This window comes from Denticeps clupeoides, chromosome 16, assembly GCF_900700375.1.
Source record: "Denticeps clupeoides chromosome 16, fDenClu1.1, whole genome shotgun sequence".
In the NCBI taxonomy this organism is placed as follows: Eukaryota; Metazoa; Chordata; class Actinopteri; order Clupeiformes; family Denticipitidae; genus Denticeps; species Denticeps clupeoides.
In genome coordinates, this window is record NC_041722.1 from 14,118,224 (window position 1) to 14,145,616 (window position 27,393).

Genomic DNA, 27,393 nt, shown 5'->3' on the forward strand with positions numbered 1-27,393 from the left:
TGCAAATCTAACATGCCAAACCCCACTTACTACTATTGTGTTCCAAAGCAAGACACTTAACCCTGAGTGCCTCAAGGGGGGCTGGCCCTGAACTACTGATTGTAAGTTGCTCTGGATAAGGGCGTTTGATAAATGTCATAAATGTAAAGGCATAGATTTTGAGTAATAATTACATGTAATACACATATATTTATAAATGTGCTGATAATAAAACAATAGGCAGAGATTTAGAAGTTTGTCCAAAGTAAGACTGCAGTAAATTTCTTAAGCCTTACTGGTACATGTACCTAATGACTCAATCTGGGAATGTCCCATCTTGGCACTGTACTACACCATTCCTACATCACACAGATTGAGGTCTGGGGAACTTGGGAGACCAATTAGTTATCCTGAAATATTGGACACAGTATTCAACACATCCAAGTATGTCGGGTCTCTGTCTTACATAGAATACTTCTACAATAAAGGGGTGTACATGGTCTACAACAAATACACACAGGTTGTGCAACAAACGTTGAAGGGACAAGAACTTAAGCTTTTACAAGTTGATATAATACCTTTCTTACTAAAGTATTATAAAGTAACTTCATGGTCAGTTCACTTTTTCAAATGAAAGGGATCAAGTGTGACGTAGCACAGCATACATGTGGTCTCTGCATTTAACAAATCCCCTGACGGAGCAGTGGGGAGCCATGTCAGGCACCCATGAAGGAGTGCGTAGGGTCAGCACCTCGGGATTTGATCATCAGTCCTCTTCCTTACCTGCTAGGCCCCCACTGCCGCCTATTATAAGGAGAAATCCCAGATATTAACTTCTTAAAAAAATTCCATTATTGTTCTCAGCTCCTTAGAATAACTTATTTGATCTCTATGTGAACCTCTATGTAACTTAATGTAAATTAATGCATTCTTTAATTTTTAAAGTTCATTATGGAGTTTTTAAATTGGTCCACAAGATGGCACTACTTCTTCCTTCTCAACACACAGCAAAACTGAACACTAAGGGTGCTTTCCTAACAAAATGTTTCATTTGTATCTATATTGATGTTGGATTGATGGGATGTCTGAGAAGTTTCTAACTTACAACCAAACACTAATAATTTTTTTAGTCTATTAGTTTTGTGTAATATAAAACATTTTACTCAACTAGATTTTAGGCCTTAAAGGAGGGAGTTAACATGTCGCCGCACACACGCTTTTCAGGAAAATTAGCTCACTGATCAAATACAGCCACGATCCCTTCTGCAGCAAAAAAAGGAAACACCCCCACAAATATTTTTTGAGCATTTTTTTTATTAACTTGGTCCCAAGAATTCTGCTTAGTCGAACAGGCCAAATCCCATGTCGTCATCAGATTCTTCAGACTCATCTTTCTTCTCTTCCTTCTTTTCCTCTGCTGCAAAGGAATCAAAGTGAAACTAAGTGAGACAAACGCATCTCCACATTTCAGTAGCGCATGTGCACAAAGACTAAATGGATTGACATAGTGAAGGACCCATGATCTGAGGGCGACTCTAATCTCAAACCCCACAGGCAGGAGTCAGCAGTGTGAGAAACGGCGACCAACCTGCAGCAGCGGGGGCCGCAGCTCCTCCGGCCGATGGGGCGGCAGAGCTGGCCACAGCCACGGCTCCGCCAGAGGGCACGCTGGCCAGCTTACTGTAGCCTAGAATGGGACAAAAAGAGACGTTCTGTGAGGAGGAGAAGGCCACTCGAGCTGTTAAGATGAGCTGTTCACCAACGCGTGGCCTGGTCATCTCACCTTGGGCAATCACATCCTCAACACTCTTGCCGCTGAGCTCGGAGATCACCTGCGATGACAAATAAGAGTGTTGGGCAATGAACGTGAACAGCCATCGGAGGTCTCCTAAAGCGAGACGTGGGCTCACCTTCTCCATGCGAGTGTCGTCGGTCTCAATGCCGACGCTGCCGAGGATCTTCTTGATGTCGCCTGCCTGCGGGCTGTCTTTGCCAGCGAGGGCAGCGAGCAAATACGCAGCAACGTAACGCATCTCTGCAAGGAACAACAAGCGATGAGAAACCAGCTCACACTTCGCAAACCACGCCAGACACGCGTGGCGCTAAGCTAGCATTAGCTAACACTAGCGCCGGACCGGAGGAAACAAAACGGCTCTCCGGGCAGCCACGCCGGACCTCGAACGCTCGGGCCAACGCCGCAGACACGCGTCCAGCCGGGCGCGGAGAGGGAGAATGGGGTTTCTTTTTTTATTTTATTAAATCTGACCACTCACTTCACAGAGAGGAGGCCACGGCGTGCTCACGGCAGAACTCGGGCGGGCGGAAAGGCGGCGCGACGTCCGCGTCAAACGGAAGAGACGTCGGTGGGCGGGGCCTATCGCAGAGCCGCGGTCTGATTGGGTAAAAGCACCCGCCCGTAATACCCGAGTGTGCGTGACCCGAGGGCGTTATTAATTTATCGAAGGGAAGGGGGGCGCATAAAATGTTCAGCAGTGAGCGGAAGAGGGGCAGAAATAGGTATCATTTTAATGATAAATTCAACGTATTTAAATTAAATTTAACCAGAAAAATTCCACAGATCTTTTTTTTTACTTTGTTTATTGGAATTAGAGCATGAGCTCTAACAATATTCTCAAGAGGTTACACAGATCTGCTTTCTTCTTGCTTGTTAGAGCGCTACAGAAGATATTGATAGAAGTAAGAGATATCGGTCGTTCCAATACACAGAAAACAGATAGAAACGTACGCATTACAAAAAATTCCGGCAGAACTTTCAAATATTTTCTGTGCATAACAATCTTAAAACTTAATCGCCCTGCAAATGCACACGTGTGCATGAATTATCTGAATTTAGAGCAGCCGGGGTCTAATGAAAAAGTGAAAAGTTTTATGCGCTAACGCAGACTGCCACCAGAGGTCAGCAAAACCCCGGATTTCATTCGCAAGGTGCGTGCCGAGATATACATTGTTTTTCATGCAACAGAGACTTCAAAGACGTCATTTACAGGTCAACAGATAATTGGATTTATTCAATTATTTTATATGTTAATTAAAATATGATAAACGGTCTACTTAGAAACAACTTAAAAATAATTTAAAATAGTGTATAGTGGGCAGTGGTTTGTGACGTGGCCTCGGACCTCTACGGTTGTGAGTTTGAACCCCAGCTTGAACCCTGTGTGTGTTGAGTTTGCATGCTCTCCCCGTGTCGCTGCAGGTTTCTGGTTTCCTCCTGCCGTCCAAAGGCATGTACACTAGCTGGATTGTTGACTCTAAAATGGATGTGAGGGAATGGTGTGTGTGCCCGCCGTGTGGTGGACTCCGGCAGCCGTAACCCTGGGTAACAGGACTGAGCAGTTAAGCATAGTGAGGGAGTGAGAAATCATAAAACAACATTAATCCGCATTGACTGTTTTTGGTTGTACCCCGATTGTGCATTAGATTACGCGTATACATATATACAAATACTAAATGCTACACACGTCTTATATTGTGGTGGTCAGTGTACAGGATATACTGGGTGGAAGTTAATGCACTTAGTTGACCTATATGGGTCCAGCCTGTTCAATTATAATGTACAAAGTTTTCTGAGCATTGATGACCTTTCACGTTTTCAGCATTTGGCGGGTGCCCTTGTCCAGAGTGACTTACATAGCAAATGTTCTGCTACTGGTTCACCAGGGTCCAGGCTACAAAAGATGAAGACGCCCAGCTGTTCGGACATCTATAGAGGAAGTTCATTCCACCACCTTGGTGCTGGAACAGAGAAGAGTCCAGACGATTAGGTAGAAGGCCTATAGAATTATTCTGCCATATGTAAAATCACAGCGGCACATGGGTAAAACACTACGCTTACACTAAAAGTAGCGAGTAAGATGATCTTGGTTGTGGTCAGGCTTGTTTGTGATGAATAATCTCACAGATAAGAAAAGGCTGACATCAGTTTTAAAAAAAGCATTTCAAAAACAACATTCATTGGAAAGAAAGGCAGTAGGTCAGACATTCTGCATTTTACCTCAGAGCGTTTGGATGGTGTTGGGTGATAGGGAAGAGGCTGGGATGAGCTGTGACTGTCCAGCAGATACAGTTCCACTATTAACGGCAGGCCAGGACGAAGACAAGGCGTCCCTGTATTTCCTTTCATTTTTACCTACAGGCTTACGTCTCTATCGTGTTCAAGTATTTTGAGGAAACTTTAGACTGCACATAGGCAGAAGGGGGTAAAACAAGCCAGCAAACATTAGTTGCCACAGTATCTACTGATAGAACTTGATTCCAGAACATGCTGATCAATGTTTTTTTTTTTTTTTTTTTTTTACTGATTTGTGTGATATGGCAAGAAATAATAACCACATTTATAAGGCCGACACTTTAAAATATTCTCATTTATTTTTAGAATTCCATTCAAATATGCAATCTCTTTTGCTCAAAACATTTGCAGTAAAATTATGCAATTTGATGATAAACTTTTACATCCTCAGTGAACTACAGTATGAATCCTCTCGAATTCCCATGCTCTCATTGATATACACTGCACAACAGCTCTATTTATGTGGCGAACAAAGCCTTGTTCACTGGTGTATTATTACAAAAGTGCAGGTACAAGAAAGCAGAGCAGCCTGGGAGAGGGAGAGTTTTACAAAGCCCAGGAGATGCTTACACACAATGTGTGTGTGTGTGTGTGTGTGTGTGTGAGAGAGAGAGAGAGAGAGAGAGAGTGTGTGTGCTTAGAATTACAAACGACTACAGCAAAAATAGAAATTCACGCTCAGGACACATCTGATTTTAAAAAACATTGGGACAAAACAATGCGGCTTTAACAGGGCAATCTCGCTCTCTCTGTCACACTCACGCACTCAACATTTTACGCACAGTCGCACACTTGCATGTACACTCGCACAATTTTACGGACCATCACGCAGCTGCGATTCAACACACAGACACACACCTTTCTCTCTCTCTCCCTCTCTCTCTCTCTCTCAGAGTAATAGAAACCCACCTGCAGTGCGCTGCTGAGCTCATTTGAAGAGGTGGGAGTGAATGAAGTGAATCGAGGCAGGAGAGGACCGGGGTGGGGGGACGTGATTGGAGTTGGAGCAACAAAGTGCACAATCAACTGAATTTACAGGACTCTCAGGATTCTTAGTAAGAAACAGAATTGGTATTTTTTCTTCACCTTTAACCTGAAACATCATGTGTTAAGTGTGTTTAGTCATCCAATTGGAAGTCATGACTTCATATCCAAGGGACTGAGACATGGACAGAGCTGTAAATTGCCACTTTTAAAACGAATGCCTAATTGCCCAGATTATTGCTGATTGCCTAATTCTTGCTTAATTTGATCTTTGAGCAACAAAAGACGCTGAAGTGTAAGAGTCATTAGGAGGCTTTTGTACTAGTTTCTACTGCATTTGATGGATTGTAGGAAAGGTTGTACTTCTTTTAAGAACCTCAGCACCTCATGTCGGGGCGGACTGACGCTGCACGAGAAGACTGATGGCAGAAAGGCAGATCAGGTAAGGTTATTTAGAAGGTACCTCTTTCTTGTGCCATTCAATGCGACACGTCGGAACAATTTTTTTTCTGTCCACACCTTGCTGTGTCTCGCACTCGTAAACACCACCTCTCTCTCTGCCTGCCTTAGTTTACCAGCCAAACTAATAAATGGGGGCGTTGCTGGGCTGATTGGCGTGACCTGTGTGTTTCCTATTGACTTGGCCAAGACTCGCCTCCAGAATCAACAGAATGGCTCGCGTCTCTACACAAGCATGTGGGTACATGTTAAAGTGGCAATAATTCCATTTGATTTGAGAAACACTGTTGACCTCAAGAGATGTGCTTGAAAAACTGGGGGCTGGTCTCGTGCAACTCTCTGAACTAATGAATGATCTGCTATAAGCAAAGGTCTAGATGGACAACAATGTGGTATAGGGGAACACTCTCTTTCTCTAGACACATTATGTCATTGTTAAGGTAAATACATTTTTGATCAATGTTTGACAGGATTTTTCGGTTATGTTAGATAATCAACAGTTTCACAGCACAGTGTATGCATCAGATAGAAATAAGAAGCCCTAAATAAAAAACAGTGATATTTTACTGTACTTTTGTGTCATATACTAGCAAGCACCATGAAAATGCCAGATTGTGATTTAGGTGCTCAAGACCTATGGGTTTTATATTGCTCCCTTCCAGACAACAGTGAATGGAAGTTCAAATTAATCAACTTATTAAATAAAATTAATAAATCACATTTCTCATTCATGTTGATGGCACAAAAAACAGTGGCAGTGTGCGAATGTCAAACCAATAAAATAAGTGAAAATTCAGACACTTCTAGACAAATGTCATTTATTAATATCTGGCTCATAACACATTCTTTGCATTGGCCACAATTGAAAATCTTACAATGAATGTTTTATGGCTTTTGGAAACATCCATATGTGTCTGTGAATGTCTTACAGGTCAGACTGCCTTGTCAGAACCATACGCTCTGATGGGATCTTCGGCATGTACAGAGGTAGCTTGCTGATGCTGTGTGTATCTTTGCTGGACTGCATGGAGACTGGTTTGTGTTTCTCTGATTTCCAGGGGCCGCCGTCAACTTGACCCTGGTGACTCCGGAAAAAGCCATAAAGCTGGCCGCCAATGACTTCTTTAGGCATCACCTTTCCCAGGATGAGTACGAGACTGATCAATTGTCCGATTAGCAGATCATCCTCTCGTTAACACATTTATGCCGGAAGTAATGGAGACGGACAGAGAAATGTGGTGTTTTGGAAATGAGCGGCCGATGATTCTTTTCCCACAAAACACAAGTTGCATTTGATTGGACATTCCTTTGAGTCTGGGTATGTCTCCATGACAACTAAAAGCAAGGCTGCTGAATTATTGACTTTGGTTTTCAGCGAGCTAGTTAATTATTAACACGTTTCTGTCTGCTCGCGAGCGTGTGTTGATGGGAACAACGTGAAATGTGCATCTGTGCATCTGCTGTCTACGGCACAGTCACCAGAGGGGCGTGTCCCACGAGGCCCGTTGTATTTATAGAACAGAGCGCGTTGACACACCTCCCTTGTCTCTTCCTCTCAGGCAGAAACTGACTCTGTTCAGAGAGATGCTTGCAGGCTGCGGAGCTGGCACCTGCCAGGTGAGCAAAGTCGGGGTATTCTTAGCCCCCCTCCCCGCGGCTGTCACTGCAACCGCAGATGAGTTCTGAATATCAGAGTGGGCCTGTCTGGCTTCTTGTGTGATTAACGACAAGATGCTTGTTGAGGATCAGCTGGGGCAGCGGTGGCCCAGCAGGCAAGGAAGCGGACTCATAACAGAGGTTGCAGGTTCAATTCCCGAGCCACCGAAGTGCCACTGTACTGTCCCCACTGGGTGCTCACTGCTCACCAAGGATGATGGGTTAAATTTCGTTGTGTGCACCGTGTGCTATGCTGTTACCTTTCACTCTGGTTGCAGGTTATTATCACTACACCAATGGAAATGCTGAAGATTCAGCTGCAGGATGCAGGCCGGATAGGTGAGACTGAACTGAAACCGGGTCACCATTGATTTATGACCCCAGTAACACTGATTGATGCCCCCCACCAACAAAACAAAGATAATAAGTTATACATGACCAATACTCACTGTCTGCCACTACTGTACCAATAAATGTATGAAACCTGTTGCCCTTCAGAATCAAGGGTGTGTTGTATTATGAGAATAACGGTGCTCTCGTTCCTGCAGAAGCCCAGAGGAAGATGGCCGGGGCGGGCGGGCCCCTGGGGGACCACGTGAAACGGAAGCCCCCCACTGCGCTGCAGCTCAGCAGAGAACTGCTGAAGAGGAGGGGAATTGCTGGGCTCTACAAGGGCCTGGGAGCCACGCTGCTGAGGTACTGATCCCACACAGAGCAGTGGGCCGACCTTCACTCTACCCTTTCACCGCTGTCCTTTATTATAACACGTCTCTTGCAAGGTATAATAAAGGAATGTTGGCAATTCCATTTCTCATTTAGACTGCCACATGCATGAATATACACAGTCTTGCCATATTATGTAAAAGTAAAGGCACATTTGGAAGCACATTTAAAACATAGAATTGCTGTCGATATGAAACAATTGCACACTCCCTGTTAAAATGCCAGATTAAGAGACCACAATAAATCTTTTTAAAAGGTTACTACCTTTTATGTGACCTATACAACCTGTACAATATTAATTTGAAAACAAATCTACCCTCAAACTAATGCTAAACTAATATTTTAATTACAGCATTCAGTCATTTTTGCTAGGAGGCAGCATGGCACTTCTTGACTTTTTGATATTTGCCAACTCTTTCTTGCAAAATTGTTCAAAATCTATTAGACCTCTTCATGTCACCTCACTACGGGGCAGTGGTGGCCTAGTGGTTAAGGAAGCGGCCCCGTAATCAGAAGGTTGCTGGTTCGAATCCCGATCTGCTAAGGTACCACTGAGGTGCCACTGAGCAAAGCACCGTCCCCACACACTGCTCCCCGGGCGCTTTTCATGGCTGCCCACTGCTCACTCAGGGTGATGGGTTAAATGCAGAGGACAAATTTCACTGTGTGCACTGTGTGCTGTGCTGCTGTGTATCACGTGTGACAATCACTTCACTTTCACTTTCACTAATATTCTATTGGACTTTGGGCCGGTCCATTCCAATGTTTTAATGTTCTTATGTTGATTTGGCATCAAATGAACAGGCATGTGAATCTTCTGACAGCCACTGCTTCTTTGTTCCTTTCTTTCACAGGGATGTGCCCTTCTCTATTATCTACTTCCCTTTATTTGCCAATCTGAACAGTTGGGGCTGTGGAGGGTCTGAGGGACCTGGTCCATTTTACGTCTCCTTCGTCTCTGGTTGCATTGCAGGAAGCACCGCTGCGGTGGCTGTCAACCCTGTGGACGGTGTGTAGCAGCCCCCCAAATACTGGGCTAGAGACACAACACAAGCAGGAAACGTAATGTAACTGTTGCATCAACACAACTAGAAAGCAAAGTAAGACTAGATGTGGAGTTTATTAAGGCCTATAAGAGTATACAAAGCGCGTAACACAAAACTTTACACAGGCTTATCTACGATTATCAAACATAAAAGCACGAATGCAAATAATTTTGAGTGACACACCTAACCATGAATTTATCCAGAGAGACTGAGAATGGAAGTCTCTCTGGGTAACAGCACCAGCTACATAAATATATGTAAATAGATTCTGAAGGGTGTTAAAAGGCAAAGACATAAAATGAACAGACATTAAAATCTGAAATATTATTCGATAACATGTCTTACACGTTGATATAAATGTCAAATGAAGATCTTTCTTTGTCTAAATGACACAGTCAGCCTCTAAGCAGATTCTTCTTGCTTGGCAGTCATCAAAACCCGCCTGCAGTCTCTGACTCGTGGATGTCAGGAAGACACGTACACCGGAGTGGCAGACTGTATCAGGTGATCAAATATAAATATCATATCTTATGGCCCATCTTGAATGCTGTGCTCTTATTTAATGTGTGTTCCTGTGACACTCAGGAAAATCTTGCGGAATGAAGGTCCCTCGGCATTCTTGAAAGGAGCCTACTGTCGCGCCCTGGTCATTGCCCCGCTCTTCGGCATCGCTCAGGTGGTGTACTTCCTGGGTGTAGGAGAGTTCATTGTCAGCCACTTGCCTTAATGGAACAATTGACCACATCCTTCATGTACATACTGTATATGCATACCTACAGATTCTATTGTGAAAATAGTATATTATGTTTTATTATTTTAATCCATTGAAATAGTAGTCAGACTATTCAGACTATAGAACAGAGACTTGGTGATTTTCTTGGTGATTGCAACAGAAACAGTGCCTTTGAACTGAATTGGTTGATTTAGAAACATTTTACTTTTAAGAATTGTTTCATAGTTGTACTTTATGGTGTGATTTTGCCCTATTGTATCTCTGATTGTTTTTGGCACCAGCCATTACACATGTATTTATCTACAGCAAAGTAAGATTTTAAAGTATAACTTTAAAGGTAGATTAAATACAGTTTTTATTGCATAAACTCTGTTCACTCCTTTGCTCAATGTTTCAATGTGCAACAGCTGCTAGTCTCCATGCTTTACCTGTGTTGTTCACTTCACACTGACCATTAATCATCTCCAGTGTAGTCGCTAATGTGTTCGAAGCCTGAATGGTACAATACAATAGTGCAATATTACAGCTATGCCTGGGGGTTAGGGGACGTGGGGTGGTTTGCAAGGAAAGGTCTTCCAATAATTTATATATTATTCTGAGAATGTGTTTAGGGTGTATGGAAAATCTGTAATATTGATTTGTTGACAAAATTTGCCAAAGTGAGTACAACAATGAAGAACCTAACTACCTGCTGCAGATTTATGTTTCTATCTAGGTTGGCTGGAGGTGACATTAGCAGGCCTATTTGCAGCACATTTTTTAGTATTATTTGTTCATAAAGACAGTTGCTTGCTTCTTCAAATTACTGGCATGTGAAAACAACAACAAAACAAGTAACATTTGAGTCTCTCCAAAGCAGGAAGCTTTTGCTGTGATGGCAGCATTTGACACTCTTGTTTTCTCTCCACCACATTAAGACGATGGTTTCCAAAAGTCCTGAAGGTTTATGTTGAACATTTTCTTTTCATTCACTCATGGTAATGAGCATCTCATGAAATGGCTTTTGATGATGACAATAGGGAACAGAGCATATACATAACCAATTAGCATATTTAATTATCATGGACAAATGTTAAATATATATTGCATATATAAGAATTTGCATAAATATAGACCTTGGACTTAATTTTTATTATTGCTTCAGTTATTTAACATTTCTCACTCTTTCTTATACAAAAAATACACATGTACACTTTAATATCTTATTCCAATGCAAGTAAGCCCAGAGTCAAACACAGAAAACTCTTTTGGGGATAGTACTGCACTTTGGGCGTCTGAAAACAAGCCAAGATCTAGAAATCGATTTTATATGTTTATATGTATAATGTTTTGAGTCATGTGGGCATGAATATAAACTTAATGTGAAAATATTAAATATACAAATAAAAAATGATTAAAAATCTTATCAAAATCAACAGCTTGTTTTTTTTACTCCTTGTCTCCCATGCACAGTTGGTGATAGGAATTCATGGTTTTCTACAGTAACCACTCTCAGGGGACTATATGCAGCCCTTTGGACAGTGGTAACCAGGGCAACAAGGCTGTAGATCCACAGATTTGCCAAATCTGATGGATGTTTGAAATAGTTGTATACGAAATAACTACCTTTAGCAATGCAAGATATTCAATTGCACCTTCTCATCTAGAATGAGATCCTTCGCTGTCTAGTGTGTACTCAGAATTAAGATGTGGGTCACAGTCTCGTGAACAAAAAATATGTTATTATACAAGATTCAAGACTTATTTTTTTATTTGTCACGTGCATAGTTATAGCAGTACAACACGCAGTGAAATGCATCCTGAACCACTCTGTTTTGACTGTGCAAAGTTAAATTAATATTTATAAAAAACTGAATTAAAAGAATAAGTAATACGTAAAAATGTAGTAAAAAAGTTAAGAAAGGTATAATCCAAGCAAAAATATTTCCGTTCAAGGAGAACGTAAGACACAGACATCATTAGGTATTGTGGTTTATTTTAGAAGCCAGGGTCATGTATATATCTGTGTATGAAGGTTGAAGGTTGAAGTTTATTGTCATATGTACAAAGTACAGCGTACAGAGCACAATGAAATTCTTACTTGAAAACCCCTCCCTGTGACATGTGACATGATACACAGAAGACATAGAAGACAAAGTGGTGCTGCAGCAATAAATAAATCACAGAAGGCTAAATTGCATAAAGTGAATGTGCATAATATAAAGTGTCAGTGCATGATGTATGCGTGTATGCCTGCACGTATGTAATTATGAGTACGTTATAGGGATTTCTGAACCATGAATTCATACTATTGCACGCTAACTCGAAACAAACAAATAGATAAGCAAATATGCATGGTGGAGACAACCATTAAAACCGTAGATTAACCGTAGATATGTCCATAGAAATGGCAGCAATTTCAGTGAATCGTACTGGTGTCCACTGCTGCAGGCCTTCAGGGGTTAAGCCGGCCTCTGGCCAGTAGAGGGCAGCATTATGACATTCATTCAGGAAACTGCCAGTGCTGTGAAGCGTGGACCGTCCATATTTATTTATTTAGCATTTCTATAATTATATCATGAATCGGGGGAACTTGCATTGGCTGGCACTGCCTCTTCCTAGCAGCAGAACCAATTTCTCCATTTTCCTATACTATGGCAACAGCTCTGTGATATTAATCTTCAGTACGCGATGGTGTTGTTACGGAAGATTTCTACATGATTTTTCTAGCATAGATGATGCTTAAAATGCTCGATCCAAGGAGGACTATACATTTTTATGTCATATCATGGCATTGTGTGTGTATTATTTAAATAACTGATTGATACAGACCTATGACCATATCAAGCTTACAGATGTCATATAATCAAGACTGAAAAATCACATTATTTTCTGGTGCCCATGGATTGGATTTAGGGATGTAAGGACTGTAATTCAAAACCAAATGAAATCAAAGTGAACGTAAGCAAAGCATTCCATGCAAATTACATGGAAATGTGGGTTAGGAAGCGACAAATTTAAGAGAATGGGCGCAAGAGCATCCAGCACGATGAAGAGAAGGTGAGATGGAGACCTTCAGACTCAATCACGCTGGAAACCAGTCAGGCAAATCAGGCCAAGAGAATGAATCCATTGATTGAAGGAAAAAAAAAAAGTGATTGTATCTGGAGGGGGCACAACTAGATACCAGAGCCTATTAAACACGCTGGGCACGGAATAGGCTTCTCAGGCATGGGGCCATTCCTGCATCCATTTGGTTCAGTTCAGGGTCCGGAATGGCAATCGTGCAGTGCAGCACTACCTGGACAGCCCCCAGAATTCAGGGTGGTGTGAGGACGCCTCCGGCGCGCCTTGAGTTTATCTGCGTGAAATGTCAGCTGGTCCTTACTGGGGGGAAAAGTACTCACGTGGGTTTGATCATGAACGACTGGCTCCAGCTTCCTTGCGATTCCCCCCGACAGCCTGAAACTGGGACGGGTGTGCTGGGACGCAGGCATCGGGGGATATCCGTGGCTACCTTGAATGTTCTCTGTTGTAGAAGGGTTTCAGATGGATGAGGAGCATTCTTTGCTTCTGAAAGTGGAACCTGGCGTCTCCACGTTCTGTACATAAACTGTGCTCTTCTCGACAACAAACTCTGTTCAAGCTGCACGTTGGCATAATATCCATAAAAGGTTTTATCTGTTGCCCGTATTTAGCCGCTTAGTTCATTTTTTTCTATTAGATTTGGCTGTGTTTTCCTGGGGAGGCTGAGGAAGATGATTATCATCTTTCACTTCATGTTCAAGGACCTTTTGAAGATCACGCTTCTGTAGCTGAAGCCTCTAACCAGATTCTCATCAGTTCACAGCTCAGCTAGTGTACAGAACGAATAGCGGTGCAGTTGCACCCAAACATGATCAGGCGAACAATAATTTGTTTGGCTTAGATCGTGCTTTATCAAAATTCAAATAATATTGGGGGAACCTCCTAACATCCTCTGGACACTTGCACCAAGGCCCCTAGACCCCTTCAGCCTAACCCCGCCTCAACCTTGGAAATGTGGTTTGTTTTCGGTATTGATCGTCACCCTTGGAAGCCCAAGCATTAGGCCTGATGAACATAACTTCAGGAGCCACGGAATCTCCAGAGACCTTCCTCCACGGCCAGAGCCGGGACCCGTGGCACAAAACATTCATCAGAACCTTCCGGTCAATTTCATCACGATCATTGCTTTTCTCACCTCTCGTTAGGTTGCTCTGTTCATCTCATTTTCAAGCATCCTTGCCAAGACTCTTGCCCGATTCCCAGGAGCTTTTGCAATTACTTTTGTCTGTTCCTTTTCAAAATCAATGATTCCATTTGTTTTTTTTTAAAGGACATTAATACAACAACTGGACAATCACTTCACTTTCACGTTCACCAAGATGTCTTTGCTGTGGTGCTGCTTATTGTTCTGAGACGAAATCATCCAGCGGTGGGGCTGCAGATCGGCAGGGCTGCTGACACCAGTCTGATACGCCTCCTCTCGCCCAGGCCACGTACAAGCCACTTCACTCACTTGTGGCTTCGTTATTCTGTTTTGCTCACGGAGACGATCTTTCATGTGATGCCAAAGACGGCGCTTTGAAACTAAGAGGCAAAAACCGAGCGAACGAGAGAGAGAGACAGAGAGAGAGAGAGAGAGAGAGGCGCTGATCTCAGATTTATCAATTTACCACGTAACCATGGCGAGCGTCTTTCAATCCGACAATATTCCGCTCACACTGAAACGCCACTGATATACGGCTCCGTCGTAAGCGTGAGATGTAGGTTCGAGCTGGTGGGTGGCCAGATCAGGGCTCAGGAAACAGCCAGGAAGACAGAGGAAGATGAAAGGCCGCTTGTTGACTTGCGCTCAGAGGCAACGGTGAGGCAGGCCGATGAATATTCAGCAAATAGAAAGAGGGAGCTTACATCCACAGAGAAACGATCGTGCGAACGTACATCACAAAGGTCCTCGATTTAGAAATGGAGCAAAACAAAAGCGAGCGAAAAGAAAGATCAGACAGAAAGACATCTTGATTGGGAAGAAAATGATATCAGCCAGCTAAATGCATCCAGAGAGACGGGCTGCGGCACGGAGCCAAATGCTATAAGGCCCATCTATCGGCTCCCGTCTCGGGGAGGTGCTATTAGCCACTGGAACGCAACACTTGAGGTCCAGACGTTCAAGATAGGAAGAAAACAAGACGAAAATGTTGCTGTCCTTGGCTGCACTTTTAAGTCCTTGGGGAGGAGAGACAACTATCCATTACTAAATCAATATTAATGAAAGGCTGATATTATTACTTTAGTTCAAATTGATAAAAAAAAAGTGTGTGGAACTGCAAGACATGCAAATGTAGGTGGGAGGGGGGAAATCATATTTATAGGCACGATATTTAAGTCTGGTTGTATATGACAGCCCACTGGCTGTGACCAGACTGATCAATTTATGAGTCTAAGCGAGCATAATGTAATAAGATCCATATCTAATACCCCAGCTAGGTGTAATACTGAACATATTGGAAATATGAAATGCCCATATGATGACTGTCCCCACGATCTGGTGAATGAAAAGTCTTCCTCAGCAGGTGGGTGACCAGCAGACCGCAGTGGTGAGAATCTAACGAGAACCAGACGAGAAGATCCGTCGCAGGCTGATCAAAGGGACGCGGTGCCGCCGGGATCGGGTACGTGCGGCGGGGAGGCGGGCAGGGTGGTGGTGGTGGTGGCGGCGGCGGCGCGACGAATAAAATGGGTCGCACGTAAGCCGGAGATCAGGCGCCGGGAAGCACTTTTCCCCACGATCCCCCTCACCCGAGACCAGCCACGAACGTCGGATCGGCAAAAGAGGGCGAGAGCGAGTGAGGGAGGGAAGGAAGGACGGAGGGAGGGAGCTGGAAGAAGAAGAAGAGGAGGAGGAGGAGGAGGAAAAGGAGGAGGAGGAGAGTGGAAGTGACTACCTGCCTGGGAGGAACACTGGTTGAAGAAGACGCCCAGGCGCCGAGACGCATCGCGACGCGCGGTGGATGAAACTACCGCCAAACAACACAAAAAAAAAGAAGAAGAAGAGAGAGGAGCGCGCTTTGGAATTTGGAGTTTGTGAAGATTACGAGGGCGGGGAAAGGAGGAGAAAGTAGACAGTCATGCATTTGAATCGAGAGGACGAGGACAGCAAAGGTGCGCGCCACTTTGTTTCCCCACTCTTGCATGTGTGTGTGTGTGTGTGTGTGTGTGTGTTTTTCGGGGTTCACACCCATTTCTAACGACTCGTCTGGACGACGCGCGTCTTCCCGGCGGCTGTCCCCACTGGCCGCGAGGGAATAACGGGACCAGCTCGGGATCCTCCGCGTGTCTGCGGCGACCCCACCGCCGTTGCCGAACGCGGCTCTGTCGGGTCCAGTTGCCCCCCCCCCCCCCCCCCCCCCCCCCGGTTCACTTGTTGTTCCTTCGAAAATGGAACAAAGCGACTTTCCACTCGTCCCGACTCGACTTCGGGCCTCCAACTGTCGGGGGGACGCAAGGTCATTTTGCGCCACCGTAGCCGTTAATGGCCACGCGTTAATGGCCTTTTATTACCTGGAAAGCTCGCGTTTTATTTATTTCCTTTAGTCAATATGTTGCATGCGTTTACCGATTCGTTTATTAAATGTGCAGGGTGCGCAGAGACGAGCGAACGACGGAGCGGGCGTGCGTAAATTTGGAAAATCTCCCATCACCTTGCGCTGCCGTTCAGCGCAATCAGGTGGGGTTGCCAGGTTCGCCTTTTGTACCCCGTCAATTCGGTTACTTTTCAACTGTTGATGCGTGAATTGTTCACGATGCGAGTTAAATGTACGAAAAAAATGTTTATTAGTCAAATTAAATATATGCCTGTTGCAATTAGCTGCGAAATAAATTGTGGAAAAAGGGCCGAATTTATTTTAATGTCCCATACCAGCATGCATATTCTACAACAGTGGAAATGGTGAAGGAATACATGGCATCTCAAATACTGGAGGGTAAGGGGAGACCTATTGAATTGTGGAAATTCGCGCACACCTGGCAACACCGTGTCTGCACAAGAACGCCCGGAGAGGACGAGCCAGGGGAGGACTAGCCTACAGGTGGAGGTGTAGGATGTAAAGGGTAAAATCGGTGACCACTGGCTGGCCGCCACGCTCGCCTCCCTCCCGTGCCTCGTGGCGGGGACAGGGCGACTGCTGCGACATTTTCCGTGCCACGGTCGGCCATGCAACAAGAGTCCGGAATCCGGGCTATTTTTAACACAGCGAGCGTCTATTAATAGTGCGACGTCGATAATAGAGTCCCAAACGACGACAGTCGCTCATTTCCATACGGTGTGTTGACACGGCTCATTAATATGAACGCAGCGTGCGGGACGGTTCGAGGTTACGCGCACACGTGGACTGGTTGTAATAAGCTGGTGGACGGTGATGGAAAATGCACCGGGAACAACATGCATGAGACGTGGCCGTGACGCGCCCACACGACCGACCGCCCCCCCCGCCCCCACCCCTGGGCGCATGCCGGTGCTTCCCTGCGCACGTGCGCTCCTCCTTGTGAATTCCCGGCGCATCTCAAGGTGTCGCGCGGCGTGTGTGTGTGTGTGGGGGGGGGGGGTTAACAGAACGACGTATCGATTATCGACCCCCCCCCCCCCCCACACACACACACACACACACACACACACGACACGAGGATTCCGCCTAATCGCCAGGGTTACCGTGTCCATCTGTAAATGTTAGCGGATAACGGGACTCCTCAAACCCACTGTAATGCTGTCGTCATGGCTAGGGTGTCAGTGGGGAGATGCTTCAGACATGGTTTCGTGCTGACTGATGGCTCTCATTACATGGGCCAAGACATCAAACTAGACCAGACATGGTTCCCAGACTTTTAATGTCGATTTGACTTCTGTGCCGATGCAACAGTCAAAGTAAATATCTCAGAGTATCAGTCTGTAGCTTTCCCTTTATGGCTTGGGGTTGACCTATGCAGTCAAGCTGCCTCTTGAACATGCAACGTTAGTAAACGTTTTTCACATTGTTCAGTAGTTTGTAGATGGTCCCTGCTTCAGTAAAATCGCCACTCACTAGTCCATAATGTACAATGTAACCTTGACGTTGAACCCCAGGCACTCTAATATTTTGCAGGGACTCACACAATTGAATGTTTTTGCATAAGCTTTGCTGTAGGCACGGCAAGTTTGACACAATCCCTGCTTTATTCTGGTGAATGGATTTTGCTTTTTCCCTTTTGCATGGGAGTGTCCCTGAAATCTTGTGCTATATTAACGGATTTTGATCTCACCTTAATCTGATTATACATGCACAGACTTCGGGGATCTGTTCTCTGCGGCAACCCAAGACATTTACGACGACTTCTAACCCTCCATACAAAGCAACATTTGCACCTTGGCTCCTGGAGAGATGGAAAATTCCTTTGATTCCAGCCCAAGTACGCTGCACCCCGGTTCAGCCAATTACTGGCCAAATTAATGCAAGCGGGAAGCGCTTCGCTGCCCATTGCATAACGGGCGTCAGCAGAATCTGCGCAATGTGTCACTCGCCATGAAGACACATAAGTCAAAGGGATATGACAGTGGGTGAGTAATCCCCAACTCATGCGCAGCCATCTAAAAGAGTGAGGTCATCTGTAATATATTAGATGCCCCAGGCAGTCCTCCTGAGTGGCTGGTCAGAACATGGTGCGGGCGCGATTGCGCATCAGCAATCGGCAGGTCATCAAGACCCGTTTTCCCGAGCTCAGAAGAGTTAAATGTTTTAAAGGGCACAATTTCGCAATCGCACACGGGAGACGGGGAGATGAATGAACGGTGGCGAATGTGTTGTCTTAAGCCATAATGAGCTTTGATACGTCGCGCCGCGTAAATCCACAGGCTATCAGGCGCTAACATTTAGGGGGGACGACGACATAAAAGCGTTTTATGGCCGCGTAAAACAGAACAGCCACAGAGAGATTTAAAAAGAGCGTAATAATGCACTGCGATGATTCAGGAAGTTGCTTCTGAAAAAGGGCAATTTAGGATGTTATTCAACTCTGTTGCCATGAAGAGAGTTTTACTCTCGATTTATTCATTCATGCATTGCCCGTGAAGAGCCCCTCAGCCTGAGGGCACTCGGGCACCAAGTTCTGCCACATTTCCGTGTTTACAGTCGTGATTTGTTAGACGTGTGGCGCGTGTCTACGACTGCCTACTTCTCCTGCTACTCAGTCAAAGCCGAGGTGTCGGCCTGGAGGAATGAGGATAGGAAGCCCCACAGCATTTATCATATGCAAGAGCGACTCACAATCAGTAGTTACAGGGACAGTCTCCCTGGAGCAACTTAGGGTTAAGTGTCTTGCTCAGGGACACAATGGTAGTAAGTGGGGTTTGAACCTGGGTCTTCTGGTTCATAGGCGAGTGTGTTACCCACTAGGCTACTACCATATAGGACCTTACAGTGGAAACGATTCATGGGGAGACACCGACCAACCCTGAGATTCAATCTAAATGTCCAAACACACTTCCTCAAACCACTTTATTTTTATTTTTTTTTATTGCAGGGAGTGATACTACATTAAAGGGTCTATAAGAGGATCAATACCTTGTTGGTAATTAAGGAAGTAAAAAGCATTTAGATTCGTTGGGTGATCAGAGATCGCCGAACACTCGTACTATTGATTGAGCCTAATCCCTGACCGGTCAGGCCTGAATGAACCACCCATCTCTTTCCCAGTGAGAGAGGGGACCTTGCCCATCGCTGAAAAGCCGCGACGGCGAAATGATACGTCTGGGGCCTCGGGGATCTTTTGGATTTCATGCCGGGCGACAGACTGTCTTGCCGATGGAATCCCGGTCATTAAAATTCCCGGAGTGCGGCTGTGGTGTTGCGGGCGAGCGATAAGGCGATCAGACGCGGGCAGGGTCGTCAGGGGCGTGTTCGGTAAGATGAGGCGTCGGGGCGCTGTGAGCTGTAAGGGGGAAATGCAGGAGCGACAGGTGCGTTTGGGCGAGTTGCTGAGAACCCCACCTTCGCTTGACCCCACCTTGCACCACACAGAGGGGCTGCACTCTAGAAGCTACTGAATGAATAATCGTTAATAAATGTTAATACAGCGGCGAAGACCGGCATAATTAACTCTCACCAAATGATGAAAGACCATGCGCTGTTCACTAAAGTAAAAAAACTCCTGTCGTGATAGGTCACCTACCTTCTCAGCATCCTTAACTGCTTAGTCTGGAGACTGGGTGCCGGGCGGGGCACCACACACACTTGGAGTCAGTGCACATTGTGTGCATGCTTTTTGGGTGGCAGGAGCATCCAGGGGAACCCAGAGGAAAGGCCAGGCGACAGAGGCAGCGCGGAATCGTGTCATGCGTTCCAATTCCCCGGATCTCAGTCCAATTAAGTGTCTGTGGAACGTGCTGGAACCAGCTATTGGAGGGCCCACCGCACCGATTGCTGAACATAAAGGACCTGCTGCTAATGTTTCGGTGGCATCTCACAAGACACCTTTGGAGGTCTTGTGGAGAACCAAACCCTGATTTGTAAGTTCCCCCGTGTCTTTGCTGAGAATGATTGTGAAACTGGTGCCATGCCGACATGCCTCAGGTGGTTTGTGGCATTTGCAAAGAAAACATGCTGGACGGAAGACATGTTTAAATGCTATCGTTTTAAATTAAACTGGGTTGCGTGTACATCCTTGTTTAATGAAACGTTTAGGCTGCTTGTGCGTCTTCGAGCTATTGATTTTTCCTCTGTTAAGGAGAACAGAGCAAGGAAATGCAAAGTTCAATAGTGCTTAGCGCTATAAGACAGGTCAGAGTGGCTGCCCGACATTAGAAACAAGAACCAAACGGAGGGAAAAGTGTGGATATCGTTCAGCTTGCAACTCATCATCTGAGCGTCTTTAGCAGAAGTTGTATTTTGCTGTAAGCTATTCAGACTCCGGGGCAGTGGTGGCCTAGCGGTTAAGGAAGCAGCCCTGTAATCAGAAGGTTGCAGGTTCGAATCCCGATCTGCCACTGAGCAAAGCACCGTCCCCACACACTGCTCATGTGGGTGAGCCTGTCATGGCTGCTCACTCAGGGTGAGGACAAATTTCACTGTGTGCACCGTGTGCTGTGCTGCTGTGTATCACAAGTGTATCTCCACTCCGCGCAGAACTTGGTCACTTCCATGGTCACCGCAGGAAAAACAAAAAAGTCTGATTTACAAGCTCCAGTTGTTCACCGCAGCCCTTCTGCTGATGTGGGAGGGCTGAATATCCGTTTTGTCTTGCTCAGCGATCGCAGATAATCCATGAAAAGCTGTCTCTATCTGAGGAGGCCTGGACGAGGTGGCTTCTGGGATGTGGTGTATTGGCCCCAGCGGATTCGCGTCTCCCATCGCTGACTGGCTGGTAGTTATTACTGATTAATAACCGTGTCCCGCCCCATTGTTGAAGGCCCTATTAATATTACGTTGTTAAATAGAAATAACGGGCTGTAAATGACTAGGCCGTCGGTGAAGTGAGTGGGAGACGGACAGAGCGGCAGAAAAGAGCAGCGTTTAGTCAGGTGCTGTGCGTAATGGCCATCTGAAATGGATATATTTTTATCCTGTGCCATTACTCCTGGGTGTGATGGGAACGAGGCACAGAGATCAGCCCATTTGCTGCTATAGAGAAAGAGATAGAGCCAAGAGAGATAACGCCATTTACAAATGGCCCATTCACTGCAAAATAATGTTTTGTAACGCACCTTTTGCACTCATCACTACATACATTATGTAATTGCTGCTTGACATGCTGTAGCTTTAGAGTAATGCAAATGGTCTTAGTAGTGGGTGTGTCATCATACTCGGGGGACCGAGCAAATACTTACGAAGCCACAACCTGACGAGGTCGTCAAAGATGTGCAGAAAAACACGTGTTGGGAAAATGATCTTGAATTAAATAATATTTGAACTTACAGCTCTGTTTAAAACATGGTCTCTTGAAATATTAAGGCTTGTGACTGCACTGTAAAAAGTGAACACTGGCTAAACTTAAAAATATTGAAATATCTGTCACTCCTAATATTTTAGCATTGACGTAATGTAAATAGACCAGGTTACTGCAGATTTGATTGGTTTATTTACATCACGTCAGTGCTAAAATATTAGGTGTGACAAATAAATTATTGATAAGTTTAGTCGGTGTTCACTTTTTGGCAATGTGCACATACACATTAACGATCCCCTTGACCCGACCGATGCAGACGGCATCAGTAATATCCAATGAATTCCTACAATGATAACTGAACAAGTGCCTTGGCAACCCACCCCCTTCCACTATGTTTGTTGCCAGAGTCGAGGGCGCGGGGCGCTGGCGTTGGAGGTCTGGGTCATAGGCGCTTGGGTTGTGGACGTGCTGTCGCTAGAGAGGTTGTTCTTGGGTGCGGGGCAGGGAGGGCCGACCTCTGTGTAGTGGTACTGGAAGGCGGCTGGCTGTACATGTGGTCGTCGGGCTCGGTGGGTCTCGGGGCAGATGCGGTGTCAGAGAAGGTGCAGGGATCGTAGTCGTGGGCAGAAGATTTTCTTGCCAACATCAGGGTCAAGCAGGAGACAGGAAGGTAAGCCCAAGCCGTGGTTGGAGTCAGAAGGCAGTTGGCTTGAGGAAAGGTCAGGTCAGAAACCGGCTTACAACAAACGAGAGGTACATCAACGGATGAGTTCCCCCCTCTGTCACTCATCTCTGGGCTTTTATACCGGTGGTTGTCCCAGGTGTGGCATCCTTCTGGGTAAGTGAGGGCGGGGCAGTGCCTGCGCCCTCTGGTGGCCCAGTGGGCAAGTGGCAGCCGTGACATTTTTAATATAGTGCACTGGCATTAAATATAACCTGCAAAAAAATCACATCTTTCCAACTCTTAGTGGACATGGCAGAGGAAGAGAACTGTACAAAGCAGGAGATGGTGGAACAAATGGTGGAACAAAGAAATGGTGGATGGTGGAACAAAGAAATATAAATAGTATTATTATATTTATATATTTATATTTGTCTTATTATATTTCGTATATATTATTATATGTATATAGGATACAAATCTAAAAAAATGTCTGTTTTCTCTTTGAGTGAGAAAGAGTCTCATAGTCACATTTCCACCTGAACGTTTCCGCTAGAAAAGTGGAAATGAAGAACAGGTGTTAAGATGAACCTTAATTACCTACTTGTTCCCAGAGACTCGGCCCCTTAAATGGGTTTGTTAGGTGCGTCGGCAGGTTTTTCTGCTGTTTGGTCAAATTATAGATCTGGAAACCTGCGACTATGACATGGCCCATAAACACAGCGTGGAGGTGCATTTAAAATAGCTAAATTTAGCATATCAGTATATGTCATTTTGTGCATTCAGGCACAATGTGCAGACAGACAGACAGACAGACAGACAGACAGATAGATAGACAGATAGACAGATAGATAGATAGATAGATAGATAGATAGATAGATAGATAGATAGACAGATAGACAAACAGACAGACAGACAGACAGACAGACATAGATAGATAGATAGATAGATAGATAGATAGATAGATAGATAGATAGATAGAGAGATAGAAAGATAGATAGATATAGATAAATAGATAGATAGATTGATAGATAGACAGACAGACAGACCTTCTCTTCTGTCCTTGTTCATTCTGCAACTCAACTTTCACTCATACCTGATTTTCTCATGCTTCCTTATGGGTGAAGTGAATTAATTGAGAGCATATGGTCTTACAGAGGGGAGCATAACGCCCAAGCTACACACACGCTGTGAACTGACGCTGGGAGAAAAATTATAACGTTTGGACGAAAAACAAATGAACAGACATGTCCTTCATCCTGCTCGGTCCTGAGGGACGGTCTAAACGTCACAGTTTCACCAACATGGGGTCCGGAGACTCATTATCATCAGAAGCAACCGATGGGCTCATTCACACCCTCAGACTCACGCTCAGGCACGGGGAAGCGATGAGAACAAGACAGAGGGAGATGGATGGGGAGAGGCCGACTTCTCACCTCCCAGAAATGCATTTCATCAGCCAACATGTGGAGCTACAGTAGCTGGTCTCCAGAGATCTCCAACAGATTAGGCAATGGAAGAGGATGTCACGCATGTTTTCACATGAAGAATGGGAAAGGCACCCTGGCGCACTCTGTCTTGCATGCCAAGATTTGTGCAATGTATTACATTTTTGGGCGATTTGAGGGAGCATGGAAAATATATTCAGATGCTCAGTACCCGGTGACAAGGCAGAAGAGCGAAGGTCCGTGGCATGATGGGATGAGTGTAGCTCTTCCAGCATTACACGTGTTCGTGTTTGCTCAAAAAAATGGAGCAGTTTACACCCACAACGCATTGCGTGATTGTTTTCCGGGTAACTCTGTTCTTGTTAATGTCTCATTAAGAATTTATTGGAATTTTCCAGTAATAGCAATGATGAGTTACTGGATTGGAGATTGAAGGGAAATGTGACTTTGTGAGATTATTTAACATTAATACGAGTTCCCCTAGCCTGTCTATGGTCCTGCAGTGGCTAGAAATGGTGAAAAGAGGTGTAAAGAGTGCTTCGCCGTTCAGACAGTCGGATCTGGAATTTGTCCCATTATGTCCACATAAGGGGAAAGGTTACACAACACCCTGTCTGCATTAAACATTGTGGTTGGAGAATGGTGTTGATGACGTCATTTCTGCTCACTTCTAAAGGCCACTCTTGTCCCGCATCTCTCTTCCTCATTAGAATTTAAAGCTACAGACACCGAAACGGCGGGTTCTGGGGAAATCTCATTGTGGTACTGGCTCAAAGTGGCTGTACTTCTGCACCACGGCTGAATTTCAAAAAATCTTTTTTTATGTCAGGGGACCTTTAAATCCAGTTTCTTGATAACTCCTTTGACAACTGTACAGATAATATATTTCAATTTCATTCATCGTGTTGAACACCGTTGTGTGAACCCGGTTGCATTTGCCAAATATCAGCTGTGTTTATATTTTGGCAGCTAAGTACCATGAGGTGGAGATCAAATTCTGCTAAACGTGTTTGCTGTTTTCCCGGCAGAGCGTGCAGGTCTCGCCTATCCTTCACAAAATGCAGCTGAACGTGGCAGCGCCGCGCTGCATGGCCGTATGTCCAGCGAGAGTCACACATGGTGGCTTAAATGCAGCATGGCTCTGAAATTGAAATGTTCCTGTCCCTCCTAGGTGCTCAGTAGAACCAGACGTTTGAATAGGCCTTGGATTTCTCTTCATCCATATCTTGTTTATGTGTGTTTGCAGCTATATGAGTACAACAGATGATTTCTGTTATTTGTTGTGAATGACCATTTACAGATTCTCTCTGAAGGCATCAAAACTATGAATAAACACATGTGGAGTTATGTTTTATATTCTATTTTCTGATCTGATTACTGCTAGGCACACTCTTGGCATTCTCTCGATGAGCTGAAATGGTTCTCCAACAGTTTTGATGGAGTTCCCAAAGGTGAATCTTACAAAAGACTTAATATAAGCTTTTGGGCAATTAACAGCATATTAAAGACATTAAGACATTGAGTATAAACACTGGCATAGTAAGATTCCAAAGTTCCCTCTAGTGGAAATGAAACGCACACATCAATATCAGCAGAAGAAGCTCAGGGTTCAGGGTTTATTATAATGACATGGTGCTCATAAAAGCATGCTGCGTTTTTATCAAATGACTTCATGTAATATGGTCAATAGTGTTATTAATGTTATTAAAATGTTGATGAGAGATTGCAGCTGCTGTTTAGGGACAATAAAACGTAATGCAGCTATAGTATGGACCAGGTTAACTTGTCATAGCATGTTTAGAGATTTTGAAACTACAGATATTGTTTGAATGAGAAAATATTTCTTGTGTTGTTATTACAAGTATACATGGTGTGTTTTTAATACATAGTGCCATCCATACCAAGGTGAACAGAGGGTGGAAAAAAGATGATTTATTGGGACAATAAATTGGGACAAATCGAAATCATTTATTCTTGTGAAAAGTGCTGGAAATGCTGCCTCCACCCCTGGCTGTATGTAAGACTGAAAGTGAAAGTGAAGTGATTGTCATTGTGATACACAGCACAGCACAGGGTGACACAACGAAATGTGTCCTCTGCTTTTAACCATCACCCTTGGTGAGCAGTGGGCAGCCATGACAGGCGCCCGGGGAGCAGTGTGTGGGGATGGTGCTTTGCTCAGTGGCACCTCAGTGGCACCTTGACGGATCGGGATTCGAACCGGCAGCCCAACTGCCGACAGCCGCTGTAAACCAGGCATTATATGCTTCAGTGAATACTAAATGACAGAAACTATATTTCTACACCATCTCACTGTTGAAAATGGCTTCTCCATGGCTACTTCACGGCTGCTCGGTTTAAGATCCCAGCATTACAGTGTTTATGTAGTAATTGCAATCGTATTTACAACTGCAATGACAGTAGTTTTGCAACTATCTGATGGTTTGGAGATGGACAGTGGAAATGGCTTGATTTTCTTTCTGTGTGTATTTTTGGGCAGGAAGGCATTGCTGTGACATCGCGACATTAGTAAATTAGGAGGAAAGGGTCAGTGGCAGCCACACTCCTGTATGCTGTAATTACTGTTCTTCTGCTGAATACACACAGAGCCGCCTCTCTCATTTTTCAATCTGTTTATTTTCTCTTTTTCTAGCTGCAATATCGGATTTGTTCTGAAATGCTGTGTGTGGACAGTGCATTTCCAGCCAAGGAAAGGATTTCCTTATCACCACCACAATTGATCAATTGTTGTGTAGCAGTCGATTCGAGTGACAGGAGGTCTGGAATATGTGCAGCCCCGTATCTGGCTTTCATGAGGTCGTCCGAATTTGACCTCTGTTTGACCTGCAGGTGTCTGGTCTGAAATGAGTTCTTTGACACAGTGAACTGTCCAAATCTGCTGTGTGGGAAGGATGAGATAAAAAAAAAAAACCTTCGCTAGTAGCGTCATAGTGGGATTATCACCTTACTAGAGCAGAGAAAGTGGAAGTCCTTCTAAAAGCACTCAGATAGAATGTGTGACGACAAACATACGTATCACCCAGCGAGTTTGCCAGGGACAGATGGTGAAGTTGATCAGAACCCAGACAGACTCAGCACAAATACCCACAGGGAGAATTTAATAAATCTAATAATAATAATAACAATGGAAATATTATTATTATGATTAATAAATCGGTTCTAAAACAAGATGGATTTAAAAAAAATATAAGGAATATAATTAATGTTATATATTGATCCGGCGGTGGGCACTCTACGGGCGAGTCCCCGCGATGTACCCAGTCTCCCTGGATGGGCTCCAGTAAATGTCACCCTGCTTAGGAGTAAGTGATGGATAGTGCCTCGGCATATTTATGAAGTGCATGGCCCTGTACCTGTACCATGGAACTAATTTATCCAGTGCAATACACCCCCTAATGGCTAAATTAAGTGAAACAACGCACCATACCCAAATGAATCAGTCCCTCCAGGATTAGGATAAACTTTTGGGACTATTGCAATGTAAAATGCCTGAATTTGCTTCAACTTCTTTGGGACGTGTTTTTTCTGGGGAAGGTTGATGTGAAACTGCTGAAATAAGTCGCCTCCAGGGTGATTTGGCCCGGCTCGCCATGATTGCAACTCTCCACGAGTTCTTTGCAGTAGAAACACTTTTTTCAGGTGACGACTTTTGCTTGTGTTCCACCACAACGTTGTATGCG

General features: G+C 44.6%; 3 protein-coding genes across 7 annotated transcripts in view; 2 read left to right on the top strand and 1 right to left on the bottom strand.

Annotated features, from left to right (window-relative positions):
* Positions 1-1,273: 1,273 nt before the first annotated feature.
* rplp2b (ribosomal protein, large P2 b) lies at positions 1,274-2,338 on the bottom strand. Of its 2 annotated transcripts, XM_028955670.1 has the most exons (5): positions 2,253-2,338; positions 1,890-2,014; positions 1,763-1,811; positions 1,568-1,666; positions 1,274-1,396 (listed from the first exon to the last, which is right to left on the bottom strand). In XM_028955670.1, exons 2-5 carry the CDS (start codon positions 2,010-2,012, stop codon positions 1,320-1,322), a joined length of 348 nt encoding a protein of 115 aa, XP_028811503.1. In that variant the 5' UTR covers positions 2,013-2,014; positions 2,253-2,338; the 3' UTR covers positions 1,274-1,319. The 2 variants fall into 2 exon arrangements, with proteins under 2 accessions (XP_028811503.1, XP_028811502.1); XM_028955669.1 differs by having other exon boundaries at positions 1,763-2,014.
* Positions 1,748-11,085, top strand: slc25a22b (solute carrier family 25 member 22b). Of its 2 annotated transcripts, none has more exons than XM_028955667.1 (12): positions 1,748-2,379; positions 3,661-3,764; positions 4,963-5,495; positions 5,624-5,749; positions 6,444-6,499; positions 6,571-6,661; positions 7,072-7,129; positions 7,447-7,507; positions 7,717-7,864; positions 8,746-8,900; positions 9,366-9,441; positions 9,543-11,085. In XM_028955667.1, exons 3-12 carry the CDS (start codon positions 5,476-5,478, stop codon positions 9,763-9,765), a joined length of 1,014 nt encoding a protein of 337 aa, XP_028811500.1. In that variant the 5' UTR covers positions 1,748-2,379; positions 3,661-3,764; positions 4,963-5,475; the 3' UTR covers positions 9,766-11,085. The 2 variants fall into 2 exon arrangements, with proteins under 2 accessions (XP_028811500.1, XP_028811501.1); XM_028955668.1 differs by lacking the exon at positions 1,748-2,379 and adding an exon at positions 2,470-2,496 and having other exon boundaries at positions 9,523-11,085.
* Positions 11,086-15,456: 4,371 nt separating this feature from the next.
* Positions 15,457-27,393, top strand: part of syt7b (synaptotagmin VIIb) — an 80,089-nt gene continuing 68,152 nt past the window's right edge. The window contains exon 1 of one of the 3 annotated variants that reach the window (XM_028955665.1): positions 15,457-15,832. In XM_028955665.1, coding sequence (XP_028811498.1) covers positions 15,799-15,832 — 34 coding nt within the window. In that variant the 5' untranslated portion in view covers positions 15,457-15,798. The remainder of the gene's footprint in view (positions 15,833-27,393) is intronic. The other 2 variants (XM_028955664.1, XM_028955666.1) reach the window with 2 other exon arrangements.

What these genes read in the sequence shown, in the direction of transcription:
- slc25a22b (XM_028955667.1), top strand. Translation starts at nt 5,476, where the DNA reads ATGGCAGAAAGGCAGATCAG. An exon ending in GATCTTCGGCATGTACAGAG is followed by an intron (nt 6,500 to 6,570) that starts GTAGCTTGCTGA and finishes TCTGATTTCCAG; the next exon opens with GGGCCGCCGTCAACTTGACC. An exon ending in CTGGGAGCCACGCTGCTGAG is followed by an intron (nt 7,865 to 8,745) that starts GTACTGATCCCA and finishes TTTCTTTCACAG; the next exon opens with GGATGTGCCCTTCTCTATTA.
- rplp2b (XM_028955669.1), bottom strand. Translation starts at nt 2,012, where the DNA reads ATGCGTTACGTTGCTGCGTATTTGCTCGCTGCCCTCGCTGGCAAAGAC. An exon ending in TGAGGATGTGATTGCCCAAG is followed by an intron (nt 1,667 to 1,762) that starts GTGAGATGACCA and finishes GTCCCATTCTAG; the next exon opens with GCTACAGTAAGCTGGCCAGC. An exon ending in TGCGGCCCCCGCTGCTGCAG is followed by an intron (nt 1,397 to 1,567) that starts GTTGGTCGCCGT and finishes ATTCCTTTGCAG; the next exon opens with CAGAGGAAAAGAAGGAAGAG.